Source organism: Equus asinus, chromosome 26, assembly GCF_041296235.1.
Source record: "Equus asinus isolate D_3611 breed Donkey chromosome 26, EquAss-T2T_v2, whole genome shotgun sequence".
NCBI classification, from domain to species: domain Eukaryota; kingdom Metazoa; phylum Chordata; class Mammalia; order Perissodactyla; family Equidae; genus Equus; species Equus asinus.
This window is the reverse complement of record NC_091815.1, coordinates 31,815,743-31,839,532: the sequence shown is the minus strand read 5'-3', so window position 1 is coordinate 31,839,532 and position 23,790 is coordinate 31,815,743. Positions and strand designations below refer to the sequence as shown.

Sequence of the window (23,790 nt, the reverse complement as noted above, 5' to 3'; positions counted from 1 at the left end):
TCTGCCCTGGTCTCTGGCCTCTAGACTCATGCCCTCCAGTCCATCCTTCAAACGCCGCAGAGGGAGCTGCTAAAGCACAGACTGGCCCTGCCCCCGCCTCCCCAGAATCTCCCATGGCTCCCCAGGGCACTCGGGACCAAGCCCAGGCACCACACTGGGTCTTCAAGGCCCTTGTGGTCCAAGCCTGCCCACCTCTCCAGTCTCATCTCCCCCAACTTCCCCTTCACCATCCGGACCCCAGTCGACTCCGCATGTCGTTTTCCAGCTGCCCTGTCTTTCTCTTACCACAGGCCCTTTGCACAAGCCCTTCTCTCAGACCCAAGAGGCAGTCAAGCACAGTGGTTACCAGTGGGCGTCAGCAACTACAGGGCAGCCTGTGGGCCCAATCCAGCTGCCACTTGTTTGTGTGAATAAGGTCTTAAGGGAACACCACTTCCGCTGGCCAGTCTATGGCTGCTTTAGGCTGTAATGGCAGAGCTGAGAGTGACAGAGACCACGGCGCCCACAAAACCTGAAAATGTGTACTCCGCGGCCCTTGACAGAAAAGGCTGTCAGCCTCTGGTTAACAGTACGGGCTCTGGTGCCAAATCACCAAGTTCTGCACCCGGCTCTGCCACTCACGTGGCACAAGTGCCCACGCCTCCCTTTCTGCAACTGCTGAACAGGTGGGGGTGATGACAGGACCTGGCAGGTGGGCCTCGGGGAGGACACAGAGCTCGGAACACTGGGAGCACGCAGTGGTGCCCTGGGCACGCTGGCTGGGACCCTCTTCTCCCTGCCCACTTCCCTCGGCCAGCACTTTCCCAGATCTCAGTTTTGAAGTCCCCTCCTCCAGGAAGCCTTCCCTGAACCCACTCTCAGAGCATCCTGAGCCTTCCTCTTCCTGTTTGTGAAACTGTTGATGACTTGTCTGTCTCCAACAGACCAGCAGCCATCTGAGGGGAAGGACCACGGCTTGGCTCCCACTATGTCCCAAAGAACCCCACAGTGGGCAAGGGGAGGCACGCAGGAGGCGCTCCGAGGTTGTTTCTTCAATCAACAAATTAGTGAACATCACATGAAGGGATTTTCCCCAAGGTGACTCTGGAAGTCAGCCTGCAAGATGGCCCCAGGGAGTTTCACCTCCCGGGATTCACACCCTCATCCAGGACCGGCCCCCTGACCAGGGCAGACCGGGTCCACTCACGGGACACTGCAGAAATGATGGCACCTGATTTCCAAGGCTGGGTCACAAAAGACATCGTGGCTTCTGCTTGGTCTCCTGGGGAGAGCCAGCCACCACGCCGTGAGGACACTAAGTGGCCCCCAGAGAGGCCCCCAGCCCACAGGCAGCCATGCGGGTGCGCGTGTGAGAGGAGGCGGCTCCAGCCCCCATTGAGCCTTCGGATGATTGCGGCCCCGGCTGACGCCTGAGCGCAGCCTCAGCACAGGCCCTGGGCCAGGAGCTCCCGGACCCCTGACCCCCAGGAATTAGGTGGGAGATATTTACTGCTCTAAGCTGCTGGGTCTGGGTAATCTGTCACACAGCAGTAAGTCACTAACACGGTGGCCCAAAGCCGCCTCTCCCAGCACCCTCCATTCCAGCCAGATGGGCTCACCTTTCCCCACATCCAACTCAGGTCCCCACCTCCACGCCTTTGCTCACGCTGGTCCCCCACCTGGACTGCCTTCTTCACAAGATCCTCCTTGTCCTCCAAAGCTCAGCTCTAACGCCCCCACCTCACCAGGAGGCGCACCCTCCCCACCCCCCAAGAGAGGTGAGCAGCCCCCAGTGCAGCTGCAGCACGGCTTTCTGGAATTACGCACCCCAACCCCGCCTCCTCCCCTGGCAACACTGCAGACCCCACCTGCCCGACTCGGCCTGGTCGCGCGTGCTACCTTGTCCTGGTCGGCCACAGAGAGGGCGCTGTGCAGCGGCAGCACCACCCAGCGCTGAGTGTGGCTGGCGTAGGGCTGGGCGGCCTCGAGCACAGCGCTGATCTCCGCCATGCCGCTGAGGAAGACCAGGAGGTCGCCCCGCTCCTCGGGGGGGTACTTGCTGTCAATGGCCTCCAGCACCCTCAGGAAAGGCCGCGGGTCCAGCTTCTCTGACTTGGACGTCGTCGGCTCCGCCTCCTGCGGCTGGTACACGACCTGTGCGGAGACGGCCCCGGGTAGCAGGGCACCCTGTCGCTCCGGCTCGGAGCCACGGGGTGGGGAGACCCAGACTGACAGAGAGGACACGGGCAGGTCAGGCGGCAGGGGACACACTCAAATGGGATATTCTGAAGAAGACACAAGAAAAGGACAAAGGGCTGAGGTAACAAGAAGCTTCTGGGGGCTGGTAGTGTTGGCTGTCTTTAATCTGGGTGCTGGCTGCACGTGGGTATTTAGTTTGTGAGAATCCACTGAGCTAGACTTGTGATGCACATTCTTCTGTGTTTGGAGGAAAACTTCAACAGCGAAACCACTTTAACGGGGGGAGCCAGGACCAAAACCCTAGAATCACGTCTCAGAAAGCGTCTGCACCCTTTTTACAGCTGCTTAGAAGACAGAGGGATGGGCACTGAGCACAGAAACCACGGGGGACAGTGCATTTCCTGGCGCTAGGAACCTGGGGGCTGGTCCCAATTCTTAGTCCGAAAGCACGCGAGGAAGGAGTGGATATGAAACCGTGGAGGAGAGAGCCACATGGAGAGCGCCAGCTGGAAGGCAGCTGCGACGTTCCCCTGGAGGCCTGCAGGGAGGGGGCAGATTCTCCTTTTCCTACTGACCAACCGGAAGCCAGAGGGCAGGGGGTCCATCCACGCCACCCACACGGGCCAGCCTCCCCAGGAGGACAGCAAGACAGGAAGGGGAACGAGATCTGGAAGGGCAGCGACCTGCACAGGCTCTGCCTGTGAGCAGGAGTCAAGTCTTGGCCGTGCCACGCCTGAGTCGCCCTGTCAACAGGCGACTTCACGTCGTGAGCTGCAGCTCTAGCCTCAGGGGCAGAAATTCCTGCCAGAGAACTACTGAGGCTGCTGTGAGGGCCTCACATGATCTGAGGCGCGTTAACTATGGAGCACGTGGGACACACTCAACGTTAGTGTGATCGTCATGGAGCCGGCCCTGGGGGTCTAGCGGTTAAGAGTCAGTGCTCTCACCGCCACGGCCCGGGTTCATTTCCCAGTCAGAGAACCACACCACCTGTCTGTCTGTCGGTTGTCACACTGTGGGGGCTGCCTTTGCTGTGATGCTGAAAGCTATGCCGATGGGATTTCACATACCAGCAGGGTCCCCCATGGAGGACAGGTTTCAGTGGAGCTTCCAGACTAAGACGGACCAGGAAGAAGCAGCTGGCCACCCACTTCCGAAAAAACGGGCCATGAAAACCCTATGAATAGAATGGAGCCTTGTCTGATGGAGGCCGGAAGGGGAGAGGACGGCACAGAAAGACCAGGCAGGCTCCGCTCCGCTGTCCACGGGGTGCTCGGAGTCCGAATCCACTCAACAGCACTAACAACCAATGATCATCATCACCATTACTGATAAAACCAACATGCAAGCCATAGCATACAAATGAGAAAAAGGGGGAAGTTCAGGCAGAGGTTGCTGAGGAAACTGAAGGGATGGGATGCTGAAAACGATCTCCGCCTAGTTCAAACAGAGCAAACTGAAGGAGGACCAAAAGGCACATTATTGTCCACAAATACCAAACGCCCTGTCTCTCTCCTAAGACGGCTCTCTTAGCTTCAGCGTCTTCAGCCACGGCTGCACCTCAGCGGGGGCACGTGGACTGGAAGGCAGTGGGGCAGGCCCACCCCCAGGACTGCCCACCAGGATGAGGTGGGGTGTGTCGAGTGGCGTGGGGACACACGGTGGTCCCCAGAGAGTCTGCGCTTTTCTTCCCGGCACAGCAACACCCAGAGATTTTCCAGCCTCCTTTGTAGCCAAGATGGGCTCGGAGACGAGAATAAAGCAACGGGAAGGTCACGTGCAACTGAAAGACGCTTAAACTGCTTTTCCTGGACTGTGGCTCCTGCCCCTTCCTGCAAGCAGTGACCACACAGACAGGACAACACCCTAGGACGGCGGTTCTGCCCCCCTTGGGGACCTCTGGCAACAGCTGGAGATATTCTGGGTTGTCACAACTGTGGGCGGAGAATGCTGCTGGCATCTCGTGCAGAGGCCAGGCATGCTGCTCAACATTCTGAAAAGCACGGGCAGCCTCCACTACCAAGAATGCTCCAGCCCCCAGCGTCACCGGTGCTGAGAGTGAGAAACACTGCCCTACGAGATGGCAGAGCAACGAGCAAGGAGGAGCCTGGGTCCCTGAAGGACCACATGGAACGGAGCTGCCCACCAGCCTGGACCAGCCGGACTGTGGGATAAGAGAAATCAACATCTGTCTTATTTGAGCCTTTAGATTTTGGGTCTCCTCTAACGAGCCCTTAGCACTCCACCCGGCACATTGTAAATGCTCAGAAAACAGCAGCTTTAAAGGAGAAAGAGAGACACAGAGCACACGAGAACGTCCTTAAATGAAGAGACAGGACACAGAGCAGCAGGGAAGAGAAGGGACAAGTCCAGCTGGCCAGGGACGAGGCAGGAGGCGTGGGGACGTGGGGAGGGAGGAGCACTGACCGTGATGGGGAAGAGCCTTCCGGGCACCTGCACCACCGGCGCGTCACCGAAGTAGCTGGAGAAGAGCGAGATGTTGATGGTGGCCGACATGAGGACGACCTTGAGGTCAGGCCGCTGGGGCAGCAGGCGCCGCAGGACGCCCAGGAGGAAGTCGTTGTGGAGGTGCCGCTCGTGGACCTCGTCCACGATGAGGACCTGGTACTGCGGCAGGCGCGGCTCCCGCTGCAGCTGCCTCAGGAGCAGCCCCACCGTCAGGAACACGATCTTGGTGGCCGGCGAACGCGTGCTCTCAAAGCGGATCTGGTAGCCGACCTGGGGGGTGGCGGGTGGGGGGTCAGGAGAGGACCCTGGACCGGGCACCAGCCCCCCACATCGCCCAGACGGGGAATCGGAGCACACGCAGCCCCTGCCATCAGCCCCTGGAGTCCCACAGCCTCGGGCTGGAACCCCACCTCTGCCACTGGTGCCCGTGACTGCGGGCAAGCAATTCCATCCCTCAGGGGACACACTTCCTTCTCCTCGGTGCTGAGCACCATGGGTGCTAATGCACAGAAAGTGTGTGGCGCAGAGTCTGGCACGTGATAGTAATGAATTAAAACAGTAATAACCTTTCTTTGAGTCCTCACTGTGTGCCAGGAACTACTTCAAAGCTTTACACATAGCAACTCATTCCATCCTCACGACCCCCACACAAGGGAAGAACCATTGCTATCCTCCCTCACAGATGGGGAAACTGAGGCCACGCCTCCAAGGTAACACAGCTAAAGAGAGGGATTAAAAGGAAATGTATTTTAACCCCTACCTCACGTCACACAGACACACACACAAATCATCATCAGACGAGTTATTGTTCCAAAGGTAAAAGTCTTTAGAAAAAGATAGAAAACTCCTTCATGACCTTAAAGTAGGCAAAGATTTCTTAAACGGGACCCAGAACGCCAGCCATAAAAAGGAAGTGACAGACCGGATTATATTTAAATGAAAAGACACAGTCACCAAAAGACAGGATTCAGAAAATGAAAGACAACTCACAGAGCAGCAGAGAAGATGTGCAATAAGTAAATCCTGCAGAGGACTCATATCCGGATTCTAGAAAGGCCTATAGATCACGAACAAAAAGACAGACAACGAAACACAAACGGGAAACAGATGGAAGAGACGCTTCACAAAGGAGGACCTCCAAACAGCCAATAAAGACACAAAAAAGTGGTCATCAGGTAAATGCCAATTAAAACGTGCCACCACTACACACCCACAGGAAAAGCCAAAACAGCGAAGATTAACGACACCACACACAATGTTAGAAGCCAATACAACCTCAGTAAAATAAAAAAAATTTAAAAAACATAGATTGATGATAACCAGTGTTGGTGACAATGTGGCACACACGGCTGGTAGGAGTGTCCACTGGTACGACCACTGTGCAAAACGTTTGGCGGTATTTACTAAAGCTAAAACACACACACAGATCTGACGACCCAGCAATGCCACTCCTGGACATACACCCAACAGAAACACGCACCCGAGACCAAAAGGTACGTTCTAGAACATTTACAGCAGCACCTTCACAAGAGACCCTAAAACGGGAAATCCCCCGAAGCCCCATCCACAGCAGAGGGGACAAATGCACGTGGTGCCCTCACACCGGGAACAGTGAGGTGGAACAGTGGACACCCCTACGTTAGACTTCAGACAAATCTCGTAAAACTAACATCGAGCCACAGAGGCCAGACACAAGAGACGACGTGCTTTTTGATTCCACTTATAGAAAGCAAAAAAAAAAAAAAGAGGCAAAAGTAACCTGTGATAGCTTAAGTGTCACAATCTAGCACTACGCACGGTGACAACCCTTGGGAACCTCAAGGTCGTAACTGGAAGGGGACACAAGAGGGTCTCCGGGTTGCTGGTTTGATTTTTTTGATCTTGGTGCTGGTTACATAAATGTATTCCACTTGTGCAAACCCACACATGACATGTGCATGCTGCTGTGACTACAGTCAGACCTTCAGGAACAATTTTTAAGCGGTAGAGCCTGGATTAGAAGCCCAGAAATCCTTAGAAAGAAAGGTCCTCATTCTTTTTTTGCTGCTAAAAAAAAATTTAGGACAATTCCAATTTCTGGCTGTGTGAGCGCTATCCTGGGGAATGTCAGTGGCTTTGTCATTCGGACCATATTCAGGCCACTCTGCAGATAAACTTCTAGAAGAATCATCGCTGGGTCAAGGGATCAGTGCTTTTGTAAATTTTATCGATCCTACCATATGGGCAAGCAACTTATTCCTCGAGGTCACCGGAAAAACTGGACCCGTTAGGGCCCCCTCACCTGGGAGCCGTACTGACTGAGGCTCTCAAAGCCCACGCGCTTGGCCAGCGAGATGCAGGCGATCCTCCGGGGCTGGGTGCAGGCCACGTGACTGAAGCCGGCGGCCAGCAGGTACTGCGGCACCTGAGTGGACTTGCCACAGCCCGTGTCGCCCGCCACCACCACCACCTGGTGCCGCTCCAGCGTCTGCAGGATGCGGCTTGCGTACTGGGTGATGGGAAGCGCCGCGCGCTCCCGCTGCAGTTTGGCCAGCCGTCCGAACGCCTGCTTCTGGCCGAAGTCCAGATAGTGCAAGAGGGCTCGGCGGAACTCGGACACTCTGTCCCGGGGCAGGCGGCCACCCGGCCCCCGAGAGCCCCGAGGGTCGGGGCCGAGGACGGAGAGGTTGATGCGGTAACGCGGGTCGTAAGCGCGAGGCAGGTCGGCCAGCGCCGGGATGCTGCGCTCCGGGGGCCCAGCATCCTTCTCCTCCTTCCGGGCCGTCTTGAGATGCTGGAATTTCTGCAAGCGTTCAAAGAAGGTCCAGAACTTCTGGCACTCCTCGGAACCCTGGCGGATATAATCCTCGTCACGGAAGAAGGCATCTTCGAAGAGACGACGTGTCTCTGGACAGTTCCAGTCCCATTTCTCCGGGGCCTCCTTCTCCCTGGGCGCCCGGGGTCGGTCTCGGTGATCCCTGCCCTCCCTTGTCCTGGGAGGAGGCATGATCTGGCTGGTCACGATGCTGTCGCAAAACCAGCCTCGGGGCTGATCACCTGGACCGAATCTTCTCCTCTATTCCCCACCTCCCGCAGGGAGAGGTCAGAGCGTGCAGTAAGGAACCACTTCCTCCTCACAGAGCCAGTGTGCCTCCTCACCGATGCCACAGGACACCTGCAGGCAATGACAGAGTAAACGGCCCGGGGCCTGGGTCACACTGGTGACACACAGGGCACCTCACAACTCCTGCAGCGATCTTGGGATGGACACGCGTTCATCCTGGGTTTGCAGGCCCTGCATGTATGTGGGAGAGAACAGAAGACACTCTTCATTTTTAGAAATGTTTACTGAAAGCATGCTGTTTGGCAAACACCGGACTAGGAGGAGGGCGAGTAATGAGGGAGACCACCTCGAGCCCCCACAGGTGGTCACGGTCACATGTGAGACAGACATGTTACCCGACTCTGACAATCCAGGGAATGGGGCCGTGGGAGCCCTCCGTGACCATGCTCGAGTCAGGGAAGGAACCCCAGAGGAGGGTACAAGAGGCAGGACCTGAGAGAGGGGTGGTCTAAGGAAAAGAGAAAGGCAAGGCTTCCTACCCTGGGGCCTACTGAGCTTCAGGACACCAGGAGCCCTTTGAAACGAAGCCCGCGATTGCAAGCATGGCGTTATGTATGTATTGGTCCTGCCTCCTGGCACACCCCTTCCTTCTTTTTCTGCTAACAGTTCGCACCTTCCTTGGGAGGGCAGCCCTTCCTGGATTCCACACGGTCCTGAGAGCCATAAGTCAGAGACCCCCGACCAGTTGGGCAGGTGACCAAGGGCTGGCCACTCATGGTACCCTTCACCCCCTTCAACCAGTGATGGGTCTGAGGAGCGGACACAGGACCCGAGGAGGGCCAATCGGGGCCTTTCTCTGGAATTTACACTCAGTTACTAGGAGAGAGCTGTCATTTTACCCACTGTGGCTACGCAGAGATGACATAAACCCAGGGCCATTTGCAGTAGCCCCTGAAGATGAGCCTTCCCTAGAAAAGAGCCCACATGTGGGCACAGCGAGGAGGAGCATGCACAAGGATGGCACCGAGCCACGACAAGGACAGAAGGGGGGAAGCCTGGCAACCTCACTCAGTGCTTGGGGCTACGTTCCCTCCAACCCTCCACTTCCCGGCTACGCAAGAAAATCTCGGCTTCCAGTTGGGGTTCTGACTTTCAGCTGCCTCAGTCCTAAGACAGAGCACATCCTCGTCCGTGCAGTTTTCCGGAGGGATGTCGGTCACTCAGATTCTTAAATGATCAGAGCCTTCGTGGTAAAGGCTGTGGAGGCAAGCAGATCTGGGCTTGCATCTCAGCTTCGTCATTTACTAGATGCGTGACCAGCGGCAAAGTCACTTCTTTGAGGCTGATTTCTACATCTATGAGATGGGGACATACCTATCTCAACACACCGCAGTGTTTATCACCACGTAGACACAGACAAGGTCACTAGTCACTGGCACTCAAGTCCAGTGCTTCGTCCCCGTGATGACCAACATGGGGAAAATGGCGAGAGAAGGGGGGTCACGTAACCTGGGGAAAATCACACTCAAGAGGCCACAATTCGCCTTCACAATGTTGTCACCCACTCTGCCTTCAGCCTCTCAAGGGCCACCAGGGAACAGAGCTCAGAGACTGGATCTCTGAGTCTCAGCGGGAACTCAGGCCGACCCTGAGGGTTATTAGAGCCGGGTAAGGGTTTCAACTGAGGAAGAGCTTGTGAACGGCCAGAGCTGTTTCCCACAGAAGCGGCAGCTTGTGGGGAGCGCACGTCACTTCCTGGTGAACACCTGGGCTGGGTGATGCCACCCTGGCTTCAGAGGAAACTCCTGTTTTAGGAGGAAAGGAAAAGGACAAGGCCTTGAAAGGCTGCTGTGATACTGAGGCAGTGATCCTCAGAATAGGACAGGGACAATGAAATGGAGAGCGTGCCTCTCGGGCTGCAAGCCGCCCATGCACGCATCTGAGAGCATCCTCATGGCTCTCCAGGAGTCTGTTCTCTTCGTCAACCTGTTCAATTGTCTGGATCTGCTGGTTTCTCTCTGACTGTCTCTCTGACCATCTCTTGGTCTCCTGGCCTATCTTTCCTAGCCTGACGGCTTTTCCAGGTTTTCTCTGCTTCCCCATTTCCTCCTCTCTGGCTCTCCATCTTCAGGTCTCAGTCTTGTCTTTTCCAGTCCATCTTGCTCACCCTTCTCCTCTCTCCTCCCTTTCCTAGTCTGGGCCCATCTCACTTCATTGGTCTGATTCTCTCCCACTCTGATTCTATTTTTTAATCTGATTTTCTCTCCAACTATCTTCCTCCACCTGACTTTCTCATTTTCTGACTCTCCATTTTTGTCTCTCCCCAGTTCTTCCTCCTCCATCACTGTCTCTTCCTCCATCCTGATGATCTCTCCATCTCTCTCCACTTCTCCATCGGATATTCCGCCTCCCAATTGGCGGAGGCTTTCACAATAGCTAACGCTCACTGGTGTATCAGGTACTATACCAAATCACTCATATACATGCACATGCACACATACACACGCACACTTTTCTCACAACCCTAAGAAGATGCTGTTACAGCTATTTCACTGAGCCACAGAGAGGTCAAGCAGGTAGTAAGTGGCAGGTGAGGAAAGCAAGCCCAGGGATTCAGGTTTTGCTCCTCTTTCTCCATTTTCCCCTGATTCTCCATCGCCTGGCTTTATCCCTCCATGTTTGAGTTCGACACTGTCTATCCGCTCTCCCTCCATCTCTCCGGCTGCACTGTCTCTTCATCTCTCTCCATACTGAGGATTCCTCCATTCTTCCTGCCTTGACCCCCGCTTCCCCATCCATCTCGCTCCTTCTCATCTCCGCTTTCCTCTCCAAGTCTCCCTTGGCCGGCTCCTCCCGTCTCTCGATCCCTCTCGTGGCAGCTCTGCCAGGTTCTCCCTATGGCGCTGTCTCCACCCTTCCAGGTGCGTCCGACTCTGCCCGTCACTCAGTCCTCGTTCCTCCACTTAAACTGTCCTCGCCTCAGCCTATTTCTGTCTCCGCTTCCCGCATGTCCCCAGTCCGCGGGGCGAGCACACTGCTCTCCCGGGCTCCGCGAGCGGCTCGCGGTGGAACCATCAGCCTCTTGCCCTCGGTCTCCTGGTTCTCAGCTTCCCTCCTCCCTCGACCTCCCTGTCTCTCGGTCCCTCAGGCTCTGGAAACTTCTTTGCATGCCTCCATTTCTTTCCCTCTCGGGCCTCTCTGTCCCCCAGGTTCTCTCGGGGACGCTCAGGCCCCACCTCCGTCCGCTCCCCCCCGGGGCTCTCGACCTCCTCCGACACACGCCCTCCACTCGGGGTTTCCCTCCCAGCCGCGGCTCGCTCCTCAGCTCCCCAGACCCGCTCCGACGCCGGCCGCCGCCACAGCCGCCCCGCTCAGCCGCCCCGCCTCCCTCACCTCACTAGCCGCCACCGAAGCCTCCACTTCCGGTCCCCAGCGCCCCTCGCGCGCCGGAAGCCGGTCCTGCGCCTGCGCACGCCACCCTGGCTCCGCCCCCCCGCAGACAGAGGAGCCAGTGGGCAGCTGCGGGCGCCCAAGACCCACTCTGCGCCTGCGCACAGCGCGCCCTGGCCCCCGCCTCCGGTGATGCTGCGCCCTCTAGGGGCTGCGGTGGATACTTGCAAGCGCCTCCTCCCGGCCCGGTCTCTCGCGCAGCCATCTGCACCCCAGGATCTGCGGGGCGCCGGGGTTTTGACCCAACAAGGGAGCTGGCCAGGCCCCAGACACTGTTAAAGCACTGTCGTGATGTATGAATTATAATTTATAATTATTAAGGCGTAATCCTATTAATGTATAATTCACCCTATCAATTCGTTAACAGATGACTCCCCAGCCTCCTGAAGGCAGGGGCCAGTGCTTTGCTGGAGGTCCTGTGTTCTCCAGCCTCCATCACAGGGATTAGACGGTCGGTACATGTTTGTTGAGTGAATGACCAAGTGAACGAGAAAAGTGAGTCCTCTTTCGTCCTAGATGCGCCAGTCTTTGGGGGTCCGAGCCTCAGTTTCCCTATTTACAGCCTGAGGATATTCTCACCTCTCCTTCAAGGTTGTTGGGAAAAATCAATGAAAAAGTATTCCGAAGATACATAAACTTTTTCACGACTGTACATATGGGCGCTCAATAGACATTAGATCTTTTATTTTTGCTATAATATCCTCCCATCATTCTCCTTTTCCCTGAGGCTAATATTGGCGTTAAGAAGGCTTCGGTTCTGGATTCAGATCTAGGCACTGAGGATGCAGCAGTGAGCAAAACAGATAAAGTCCCTGCTCCCACCAGACGCATAAATAAAAATAAATAGAATGTCAAGCAGGACTGCCAGAGCTCTGTGGAGAAAGATGAAGCGGGAAGGGGGCAGAGAGCGATGCTATTTTAAGCAGCCCGGTCAGAGGAGACCTCTCTCGGAAAGGAGTGTTTGAGCAGAGAGCTAAAAAAGGGGGAGGCAGTGAGCCACCGAGATCCCTAGGGGAGAGCATTCTAGATGGAGAAAACAGCAAAGGCTGAGCTGGGAACAAACTTGGTGGGATCAAGGACCAGCTGCTTGGGGAGGGGGTGTACACAGAAGGGAATGAAGCAATGAGAGGAGGGCAGATCATATATATATACCATGGCGAGGACTTTGGCTTCTGATCTGCGGGAGGTGGGAGCCATCGGAGGAGTTTGAGCAGAGGAGGGACAGGAGACGTGATCTGACTTAGATTTTAACAGAATCTTCTGGCTGCCTTGTGGGGAACCGACTGCAGGAACCAAGATGAAAAAAGGGGACCAGAGAGGAGGCTGCTGCCATAGGTGGCAAGTGGTGGCAGCTGGACCGGGATGATGGCAGAGAAGATGGGGAGAAGTGGTCAGAGTCTGGACGTACCTTGAAGGTAGAACCCAGAAGGATTGGCTGATGGATTGGCCATGGAATGTGGGAGAAAGAGAGGCATCAAGGATGACCCTGAACTTTTGGCCTGAATGCCTGGAAAAATGGAGGTGCCATCACGTGAGATCAAGAAGATGGGGAAGAAAGGCTGAGAGAGAAAATCCAGAGTTCCGTTTTGAGCATAGTAAGTTTGAGTTACGTGTTGGACATCGAGCTGGGATGTCAAGTGGGAAGTTGGATGTAATTATCAAACCTCTGGGGAACAATTCGGCCGCAGAGAGACCAAAACATATGTCGTTATCGAAGGAAGACGGGGAGGAAATTGACCAAACATTCTGCTTAAAATTTGCAAAAGAGAACTACAGGTTTTTAAAGGAAAATAGGAGGAAGTAAACAATAAATGTGCAATTCAGAAAAAAGTCACAACCTACCAGCGCTAGAACTGAGTAGCCAGCTTGAAACGAGTTCTTGGAAAAACTATTAAGAACTGGTTGCTTGGAAACTTAAGGAAACCAATAAATTCAAGGTAAAAATAAAGAAAAACAGAGAAAACACATTTAGGAACAAAAAAGGGGAAGTTACAGCAGGCAAAAGCAAGATTCTTTTTAATGATCAAGGGACTTCTATGTAAATTGTACAAATACATTTGAAAGCTTTCATGAAATTGATTTCTTAACAAGGAAGGCTAATGCAAGAAGAAATGAAAACAAATTTCACAAAGCACAAAAGACCTTTATAAAATGTAGCAAAGAAGAACACTTAAATAGCACCTGGCCCCAGGGATGAACAGCAGGGTTTCTCCCAATTTTTCGTGAAGCTACATAAATTGTCCCAGGACACGATTCTTTCTACAAGGCAATCTTGGTCTTAGCAATGTGTGCATGAGAACTCTGAATAAAATATCAAGGAATAAAATGTGTATTGTTGAGGACCTACTATGTGTCCCTGTATCAGATAGAGAAAAAAGAGGTCCCCACTGTCACTGCTCACAGTGTAGCTGGAAGATAACAGGGTATAAACAAATAAAGGTAGTTTGGCTGTCTCCAAGGCCTGGCATGGGTAGAGGAGAGACAGAAGTTAAGGTGGCCCAGTTGTTGCCCTCAGGGAATTTACAGTTTAGCTGGGAAATTGTGCTCTGGAAACTTGGAGAAGAGACGAAGACTGCTTTCTCCTTGGGAGGAGAATGAATCAAGGAGGGCTCCCTGGAGGAAGTGTCTTTTGTGCAAGGCATTGAAGGAAAATCTTGATGATTAAGAGCATGGGTGCTGGAGTCCAGTAAATGTGGGATTGAATCTCAGCTCTATCATTTCCTTGCTGTGTGATCTTGGGCAAATGACCTCCCCTCTCTGGATCTCAGCTTATAAAATGAAGCATTTCCCTGGGTGGTTGTAAGAATTACCTTAAAGGAGAAACTGTGTGGAAAGTGCTCTCCTGGAGTAATGACACTACACACAGGTGCCACTTCTATGTGATTTAAAAGATCTGAGCAGGTGAGATGCTAGAGCAGCCCTGTCTAACGGAACTTTCGGCAATGATGGAAATATTCCATGTCTGCCCTGCCCAATATGGTACCCACCAGCCACGTGTGGCTATCGAACACTTGAACTGTGGCTAGTGCAACTGAGGAACTGAATTTTTTTTCTTTCTTTCTTTCTTTCTTTCTTTTTTTGATGAGGAAGATTGGCCCTGAGCTAACATCTGTTGCCAATCTTCCTCTATTTTGTATGTGGGACGCCGCCACAGCACGGCTTGATGAGCAATGTGTAGGTCCATGCCCAGGATCTGAACCTGTGAACCTTGAGCCGCCGAAGTGGAGCATGCAAACATAACCCCTACGCCACCGGACCGGCCCCAGGAACTAAATTTTTAATTGGAATTAGTTTGAATTTGAATAGCCACAGACCACAAGTGATGACCAGATTGGACAGTGTAGATCTGAAGGGCGTTCAGGGCAGTGGCACCAGTTTGAGAAAAGGTCCAGAGGCACGAAAATAATGCAGTCCACAGGCTGTGTATTCGCTTCCCGTGGCAGCTGTAACAAGTTGCCACAAACTTAGTGACTTAAAAACAGCACAAATTTATTCTATTACAGTTTTGGAGTCGGAAGCCCACAGTCAAGGCGTCAGCTAGTCTGCGTTTCTTCTTGGGGCTTCGAGAGAATCCATTTCCCTGGGCTTTTTCAGCTTCTGGAGGCGCCCGCATTCCTTGGCTCGTGACCCCTTCCTCACTCACTCTGATGTTTGTTTCTCTTGTCACATCTCCTCCCACTGACTCTGACGTTCCTGCCTCCCTCTCCTAAGAACCCTAGAGATGACATTGGGCCCAGCTGGATAACCTAGGATCCTCTCCCCACCCCAAGATCCTTAACTTAGCCACATCTGCGAGGTTCCTTTTGCCGTGTAGGGTCACAGATTCAAAGGTTTGGGGGTTAGGGTCTGGGCCTCATGAGGGGCCGTTATTCCGTCTGCTACAGGATCTGAGCAGCTAGAACATGTGTGCCCAGCGGTGGAAAGAAGCCTCGAATACTAAACTCAGGAGCTTGGACGTGGCCTTTGCTTCAAAATAGATCCATAGTCTGTCGCTCTCTCGCCACCTCTGCCACTAGGACGTTGACCCAAGTCACCATCACTTGCTTGGACTATTGCAGTAGACTCCTCACTTCCCTTCCCCCCTCTCCCAGAGTCCCCATCAGCAATCAGAGGAATCCTACTAAAATTGGAGTCAAATCAAGATGCTTCTCTGGTCAGAACAGGGTTTCCTGATTTAGAAAAACAATTTATAGAATGCTCCATTTTGAATTTCAGATAAACAACCAACAATTTTTTAGCATAAGTGTGTCTCAAATAGTGCATAGGATATACTCATGCTAAACAAATTTTGTTGTTGTTTGTCTGAAACGCAAATTTAATTGGGTGTTTGTATTTTGTCTGGTAATGGTAGCTCAGAACCCTCCCATGGACCCCCAGACACACGCTATGGCCCCAAAGGCTTTCCAAGTCCGGCCCCCCACTACCTCTCTCCCTTCATCTCACACCACTCTCCATCTTGCTCACGCTGCTCCATCCACACTGGCCTCTTCCCTGTTCCTGGAATATGCCAAGCACATTCTGCCCCAGGGCCTTTGCACTTGCTGTTCTCTTGCTTAGAATGCTTTTCTCTCAGATTTAAGCATGACTCCTCCCTCCTTTCTTCAGGTCTTGGCTCAAAATATCGTCTTACCCAAGGGGCCTTGCCTGGCTGACCTATATCCCTGCCCCACTCATCCCTCTTTGCTCCTTTAGGTTCCTCAGCATTTATCACCACTTGACATATTCCACATTCCTCCATTTCTTTGCTTATTGTCTGTCTTCCTCCACTGGAATGTTAGCTCCTTGAGGGTAGGGATTTGTCTCTGTTTTGGTCACTGCTACATCCCCAGTGCCTATAAGAGGGCCTTTCACACAGCAGGTGCATAACGAATGTTTTGAATGAATAAAAGAATACATGACAATATCATTGATCCCCTGGATCCAGCTATGCCTGAAGCTACCTTGTGAAATGAGACAGGAAGATACAAACCAGTTTCCGGCTAGCTTAGACCTCCATCTCCGAGACCAGGTCATGGCTGGTGGATTTCTTGCTGACCACACTTTCATCCTTGCTCTGTGACTCCTTCAGGGCCCAGCGACATGCAGCTGGCAGTGACCGGCACAGCTGAGCCCGCCCGAAATACAGGAAAAGCACGGGATTGAGGCAGCTGTGAGCAAGAGCAAGGCCCACGACCAGGGGTTCAGCCCGCAGGGCCCGGGCCAGGAGCGCGGAGTGTGGGGCAGCCACGGCGAGGACCAGCCCCAGCATCTGGTAGGGGGCCCAGCAGACAAAGAACCCCACCACCACGGCTATGCCCAGCGGCCAGCGGCGTTGGGCCACGTGACACAGGAGGGCACCGTGGCAGCTGGCCACGACCACCAGGGGCCCCAGGAAGCCGAAAATAAACCGGATGGCGGTCACGGTGCTCTCAGCCGTGACCGAGCCCCCGTAGTCCACCACGCACTCCAGCCGGCGTGGGAAATGCTCCTGGTGCAGCCGGCGGTAGATGGCCGAGGGGATGGTCAGCAGCAAGGCCAGCGCCCAGGCTGCCACACAGGCCGCACGCACCCTGCGCATCCGCCGAGCCGCGGTCCCCCAGGTGGGCCTGAGGGCCAGCAGGCAGAGGTCGGCGCTGAGCGCGGCCAGGAGCAGGACGCTGGCGTACATGGACAACAGGATGACGGAGGGCAGGGCCTGGCAGCCCACGGCCCCGAACGGCCAGTGGCCCCCGCGGGCGATGGGCACGGCCAGGATGGGGAGGGAGCCACAGCAGAGCAGGTCTGCCACGGCCAGGTGGAGGAACCAGGTGACACCCGCCCTCTGGCGGGCCTCTTTGCCGGTCACCCAGGCCACCATGGCGTTGCCCGGCACCCCCACCAGGAAGACAGCGGCATAGAGCAGGAGCGGGGCGGTGCCCAGGGGGTCGGTGGAGGCGCAGGCGTGGTCCGCGCAGTCCACGGGGAGGTCGGGCAGGTGGTCGTAGTGCGCGTAGTCGTAGTTGAGGGACGCGTTCTCCATCCAGGCCGCGGACACCTGGGCGGGAGAGAAAGGCCGTGAAGCTGTGGGGAGGGAAATTCGCAGGCTCCGGGGCCCCTCGGGCGTGGGAACCGCAGCCCGTTAGCATCCTGGAGACTCGACTCTGGCCCCGTTACAAGGCCAGGGCGTTAGGATATGGGAACACCGGAACGATTCACTGGAACGTGCTAACTCTAAAATGTTAGCACCAGCTCGCGAGCAAGCAGCTTGGAATTCCACAACACGGCAACGTTAGAGAATTGGAATTCCAGATGCTGAAGGCTTGGAACACAAGCTCCTGAGCGTCGGAGCCTTCTAGAATGTTGCAGTGTTAGAACACCAGCATGCTTAAAAACCTCAGAATTCAAAATAGCAAGCCAGGAGAACCCTAGCCAATTATTTGGAATCGCAGAGCATTACCGTCGAATTTCAGCGTTGATGGAATCACCCTGTGTTTGTGCTGCCCGAGAAGGTGGCTGCCACCTTGGAAATGGGGCCACTGCCACTGAGAAACGAAATTTTCGATTTTACGTAATTGCATTGAATTTAGATAGCCACACGTGGCCAGTGGCTAGCTTATTGGAGAGAAGTTCTAGAACATTCCAACATTAGAACGCTAGCCCATTAGCAACCTGCAATTCTAGAGTTTAAAATATTGGAACCTGACTATCCACCAAGAGGGCAGAAAGTTAATATGTAGTCACAGCAAAAGTACTTGTCTTGGTTCTGCTTCATCTGTATTTTCGAATCTTGGTGCAATGAAAATGTCCCTCTGGAGGAATTTTGTCACCTTTTTTTTTTTTTTTTTGAGGAAGATTAGCCCTGAGCTAACATCTGTTGCCAATCCTCCTCTTTTTGCTGAGGAAGACTGGCCCTGAGCTAACATCCATGCCCATCTTCCTCTACTTTATATGTGGGACGCCTGCCACAGCATGGCTTGACAAGCGGTGCCATGTCCACACCCAGGATCTGAACCGGCGAAACCCGGGCTGCCGAAGCGGAACATATGCACTTAACTGCTGCGCCACCGGGCCAGCCCCCAACCTTTTTTTTTAATATAAACTGGATCATAGTAAAATATACAGATGGCAAAGTGCACATATCACACAGGTGCACTTGCTCGATTTCACACTCCAAAGTTGTTCATGTAACCAGAAACCAGATGGAGGAACAGAAATTTCTGGAATCCCGCTAGAGCAATTTTTAAAAGTAATGATTTAAAACAGGAAAAATGAAACGTTGAATTCTCTACAATTCATTCACTCATTCAACCCAGCTCCTGAGTACCCTCTCTGTTCCGGGCATGGGACACACAGCCGGGGAGAAGGCCCCCAAAACCCTCGTCCCCTGGGAGCTGCCACTCCGGTGGGAGGAGTCAGGTAGGAAAGGAAGGAATTTTAAATGAAGGGCCTCAATGAGAAGGTGACAATTTGAGCAAAGCCATAAAGGAGGTGAGGGAGGGAACCATGTGGGGATCTGCGGGGAAGAGAGTGCCAGGCAGAGGGAACAGCCAGTGCAAAGGCCCTGAGGTGGGAACATGATGGTCTCGTTCAAGGAACAAATGAGGACGCCGGCCAGAGTGGAGTAGATGAGGGGGGTTGGGGAAAAAAGAGCAGAGAGCTATCGGGGGCCACGTGGGGGCATTGTGAGGACTTTATCTTTTGTTCCATGTGAGATGGGAAGTGTGGGAGGATGTTGATCAGAGAAGCAACGTGATCTATCATAGCAATAATAATAACAAGTATCGTTATGATTATTATTAATAATTATGAGCCACTATCTAGGGAGCGCTTGTGTTCCGTGCTGGGCAGAGCTCCAAGCACCTTTCAATGTTATATCATTTGATCCTTATAACGACCCTCTGATTTTAACTCTATTCTTATACCCATTCTGCTGATGAGGAAACTGAGGCACAGAGAAGCTGAGCAACTTACCTAAGATCACTCAGCTGAGCAAGTAACACAGCTGAGTTCTGAACCGTGTTAGTCCCACTCCGCAACTCCGGGCCCTAGAATATTATCCTCCAAAAATCTGAGATTCGGGAGCGTCGGAAGGCAGAAGAGCTGGGGGCGCTGAGCAACCCAGGCTCCGAGACTCCGGAGGAGCAGTTTCGGTTGGCTGTTTCTCAGTTTCCTCGTCTTGGAGGTGACAGTCACCAAGGTGGACCTACCTCACCGGTTTGGGGAGGCCCAGAGGAGTCAACATGTGTAAAGCACATGGCACAGCTCAAGGGCTGGGATAGACGGCAGACGCTCCCGCCTGATCTCAGTGACCTGGCCCTGCGGCTCTCTGCTGACTCTTCTGGGCTGGGTGGCACTGAGCTCCAGCTGGCACTGACGCAACAGGAAAGGCAGAGGGGAAGCTGGGGCGCTCCCGTCAACCCCCTTCCCCGGGCCAAGTAGCAACCAAGAGGTCAAGCCACTGGGTGTGTGTGTGTTCCGAGTCTGGCCCTCTGCTTTCGTGTTATTTTCATCAGTAGAATAAAAATGTGTGCCAGCTTTCAAAACGTGAACCCGCACCAGCTGTGTGGCCTTGGGCAAGTCACTTAACCTCGCTGTGCCTCAGTTTTCGCATCTGTACAATGAGAATAATACTATACCCACCTCAGAGGGAGTTGTGAGAATTCACCAGGTGAGCAGGCGTGAAGAGCTGAGCCCAGCGCCTGGTCCACACGGAGCACGAGCCACGAGTTAGCTGCTGACACGCCAGCCAGACACACCCTCCCTCCCCACCCCACCTGGTTAAAATCCAGGGAATTTTCCTCGGGTGAGTAACCCCATCAGTCAACGGTATTTCCCTTTAAATATAATCAACACAAATGGGAGCCTTCAACACCCACTAAGTCATCTCTCAACCTTTTCCACTCAATTGTCTTCCATCCATTTCCCTGCCTGCACCCACATCATCTCTTTTCTTCACAATGGCCTCAAAATCTGTCCCCTGGCTGGGCGTGTCATGCTCGTTAACCAGCCTCGGACTGAGGGACCTCAAATGAGAATTGTGAGTGGCATTATTATTTTTATATTTTTTCACAATAAATATATTTATGTATTTATATCTCTATATAAAACATAATTGCTATCATTAATATTTTGTAGTAATTTGAATAATAGATGACGTTTATTGAGCATCTGTTGTGTACCAGGCATAACCCTTTGAACAACCCTTTGGGGTAGATATTATTATTACCGCCATTTTCCAGAGCATGAGTTGGTCCCTGCTAGAACAGCCCCTGGCACACAGCCGGTGCTTAGCTGATGCTCAGTGAGTAAAAAAGAAGGAAACTGAGGGGCTGGCCCGGTGGCGCAGTGGTTAAGCGCGCACGTTCCGCTTCTCAGTTGCCTGGGGTTTGCTGGTTTGGATCCCGGGTGCGGACATGGCACCGCTTGGCAAAAAGCCATGCTGTGGGAGGCGTCCCACATACAAAATAGAGGAGGATGGGCACAGATGTTAGCTCAGGGCCAGTCTTCCTCAGGAAAAATAAAAAAAGGATTGGCAGTAGTTAGCTCAGGGCTAATCTTCCTCAAAAAAAAAGTGCGTTGGGAAGTCAGCCAGCCTTGCTGGGACTTCTGCTCCGGGAAACCGTGGGGAGGAATCCGCTAAACAGAATCCACTGGGCACAGGATACCTTGTCCCCCCTCCCAGAGAAGCACACATATGCTCCCCAAAAAGATGTGTTCTAGAATGTTCTCAGCCGCCCAAGATGGAAACCATCCAAAGGCTCAGCCACAGGAGAATGAACAAACAGATCATGGTGTATTCACGCAGTGGAACATCCACACACGAGAACGTGGATGGATTGAATCCGCACGATGTGGGGGGGAGAGAGCCAGACACGCAGGAGAATTTACGGAACAATCCCTTTCACATAAAAGTCAAAAATGGGCAAAAGAGGGGCTGGCTGGGTGGCACAGCGGTTAAGTGCGCACGTTCCGCATTGGAGGCCCGGGGTCTGCTGGTTTGGATCCCGGGTGCGGACATGGGACAGCTTGGCAAGCCATGCTGTGGCAGGCGTCCCACATATAAAATAGAGGAAGATGGGTACGGATGTTAGCTCAGGGCCAGTCTTCCTCAGCAAAAAAAAAGGGGGATTGGCAGCAGATGTTAGCTCAGAGCTAAGCTTCCTCCAAAACAAACAAAAAAATGGTCGAAAGAACCACAGGGGATGGCGCCTGGGAGGGGGCCCAGGGCAGATCTGAGACCGGGCTTGTGCTGTCTCTTGTCCCGGGCACTGGGCACCTGCGTGTGCTCGGCCCCTGGAGATAACGGAGCTCCCGGTTGTGATGCACGGGCTGTCTGTCTGTATGTGACCCGTGAAAATGAAGTCACAGAACCTTCCTTAAGAAGTGGAAGCGCTGGGTCGAAGGGCTTGTGCATCAGGCACGTCGCCGTTCGGTGGATTTTCCAGAAGCCGCAGGGGCTCCCACAGGATTGAGCACGGCTTGGCTCCACACCCCAGACTGTGACAGCGTATTTGGATCCTTGGGCAAAAACTTTCCTGTCGGGCTGCCCGAGGCAATTCCAAGAGTCTGGGATTCAGATGTGGATTCCAATGCGATGGTGACAAGATTCCACTTCTCGATTTCTCATTCTGATTCCCAGATTCTGAAAATAATAAGTCTAAAACACGGAGATGGTGAAAACCACCCCCCCCCACCTTTCTCCCCATCCTTACCATCTCTTGCAAGAGGATCCCCAGTTCAGCCAAATGCCACTTGGGACTCGATGCGGGCCCACAGCCAGGACCCGGGAGGCCTGGGGTCCCTCTTCCTCGTCCGGCAGCTGGTGGATTCCTGGATGTTTGTCCCGTTGGCCAGGGCTCCAGTGGGACGCCGCCGGGCACTGCCACCTCACCGGCCCCAGCAGATCTCCATAACCAGGGACAAACAGGAGTGGCCTTTTCCTACCCCCAGGGTGTATTTGTCCTGTGTTCTTCCCGTGACTCAGACATCCCAAAATTACCAGGCACTAGAAGGAGCTGGACAGGGCTCTGGTGGGTGGAGAGCTGGCTGCGTTCCCCCACCCCAGGCTCAGTGTCACCCGCTTCCTGGAAGCCACACCTGCGTGTGGTCTGATCTTCAAGGCCTGGGGCTCTTGGCCTGGGTTTGCTCTCCCCATGGGGCGCTCTGAGGTTTTCCTCCCCCGGCACCCACGGCCCGCTCCCCGCTCCCAGCCTCCAACTGTGTGCCCAGCCCCTCCCTCTCTGCAGAGCCTCCAGGACAAATAAATATTCCTCTAGCCTCCCACGTTCTGAGGGACACAGCCCAGGGTCACATCCTCCACAAAAAGTCCAAGGCCACCAAGAGCAGGGCCCGGGGCCTCAGAGGCAGACACAATACAGACAAACCCTGTCTCCTCTGTGGGCCTCAGTTTTCCATCTTTAAAATGGGAAGGTGGGGGCCGGCCCGGTGGTGCAGTGGTTAAGTTCGCACATTCCGCTTCTCAGCGGCCCAGAGTTCGCCAGTTCGGATCCCGGGTGCAGACATGGCACCGCTTGGCAAGCCATGCTGCGGCAGGCATCCCACATAGAAAGTAAAGAAAGATGGGCACGGATGTTAGCTCAGGGCCAGTCTTCCTCAGCAAAAAGAGGAGGATTGGCAGCAGAGGTTAGCTCAGGGCTAATCGTCCTCAAAAATAAATAAATAAGTAAATAAAAATAAAATAAAATGGGAAGGTGTTGACCACCGCGATTCTGAAGCTCCCTCCCGGCATCATCGCATGGGGAGCGACAACGTGGACCCAAAGCCCAAACGAGAAGATTCATGTTCCAGGTCCACGGTGGCCGGGTTTCCGGGCCTCGGACATCTCGGAGCCTCAACTTCCTCATCTGTGAAGTGGGTGCGTTGCCAGGAGCGTGAAATGGGTGAAGAGATTTAAAACACACACCGCAGCGCCGGGCACACAGGATACGTGATGGATGCATGATCGTTACATTGACGGCAGCACAAAGAATAGAAGGGAAATTCTTAAAATTTACATGAAGAACGCAGGCTTAGCAAGAGGAAGTGGCCTCGCTCCTTAGTCAGCGGTTTGTGCATCCCCACTTCTCTCTGTGTGTGTTCTAGAGGTTCGGGGCATCTGTTGATGCATTTCTTTCGTTGTTGTTTAGAGAAGAAAATCGCGTTGTTAGAGGAAGATGCTTCTGGGGACAGAGACTAGACTGTGCGAGCCGGGGCATCTCCCGGCGCCTCTCCGGGTGACCTTGTCTTGGCCGAGCCAAGCCCCGGATCCCTGTGGAAACACACGTGCTCTCTGCCCGCTTTCACCAGGCTCGGGGAGGCCGCCTCATGTCCCACGTCCCGCCAGCCCCGGGCCCCCGTGGGACCCCACCCTGGTGGGAAAAAGACTGAGATGGAAGAAATCCAAGGTGGAGACTGTCCGTTATCAGACTGTCTGAGCTGATGAGCTTACAGGGATGTGTTTCTCGATGGTTCAATCTTAATAAACTTCCCCACCGCTGTCTCTCCAGGAGGACGTTTCTCAGATTCTGGGAGGCTGAGGTTTCCTGGTGTCCCTGGAGCTGCAGGCTCCTACCTGGGGGTCTGAGGGATGCTGGGGGCCGAGGACAGGCTCTCCACAGGCCTGAGAAGGTTGGAGGGTGGGTTGGGGGCCACACTGCTCTGGGAGGCGGGAATCCTCTTACAGCCACCCTGTG

General features: G+C 54.0%; 2 protein-coding genes across 5 annotated transcripts in view; both read right to left on the bottom strand.

The window, feature by feature from the left end:
* The window catches only part of DHX34 (DExH-box helicase 34), a 28,385-nt gene extending 17,207 nt beyond the window's left edge, over window positions 1–11,178 (bottom strand). For 2 of the 3 annotated variants that reach the window (XR_011498392.1, XM_014863030.3), the window contains exons 1-4: window positions 11,084–11,178; window positions 6,929–7,921; window positions 4,606–4,917; window positions 1,879–2,133 (exon numbers count right to left, since the gene is read on the bottom strand). Coding sequence is in view for 2 of the 3 variants with exons in the window: in XM_014863030.3 (XP_014718516.3) it covers window positions 1,879–2,133; window positions 4,606–4,917; window positions 6,929–7,633 (1,272 nt within the window). In the remaining variant the exon portion in view is untranslated. Of the gene's footprint in view, window positions 1–1,878; window positions 2,134–4,605; window positions 4,918–6,928; window positions 7,922–10,956; window positions 11,063–11,083 lie in introns of those variants that run through there. The other variant, XM_044760002.2, reaches the window with a different exon arrangement.
* A 1,951-nt stretch (window positions 11,179–13,129) lies between these two features.
* C5AR2 (complement C5a receptor 2) lies at window positions 13,130–22,337 on the bottom strand. 2 transcript variants are annotated; one of them, XM_014863035.3, is made up of 2 exons: window positions 21,811–22,337; window positions 13,130–17,153 (listed from the first exon to the last, which is right to left on the bottom strand). In XM_014863035.3, the coding sequence occupies exons 1-2, from the start codon at window positions 21,811–21,813 to the stop codon at window positions 16,125–16,127; spliced, it is 1,032 nt and encodes a 343-aa protein (XP_014718521.2). In that variant the 5' UTR covers window positions 21,814–22,337; the 3' UTR covers window positions 13,130–16,124. The 2 variants fall into 2 exon arrangements, with proteins under 2 accessions (XP_014718521.2, XP_014718522.2); XM_014863036.3 differs by lacking the exon at window positions 21,811–22,337 and adding an exon at window positions 19,070–19,487.
* Window positions 22,338–23,790: the final 1,453 nt, after the last annotated feature.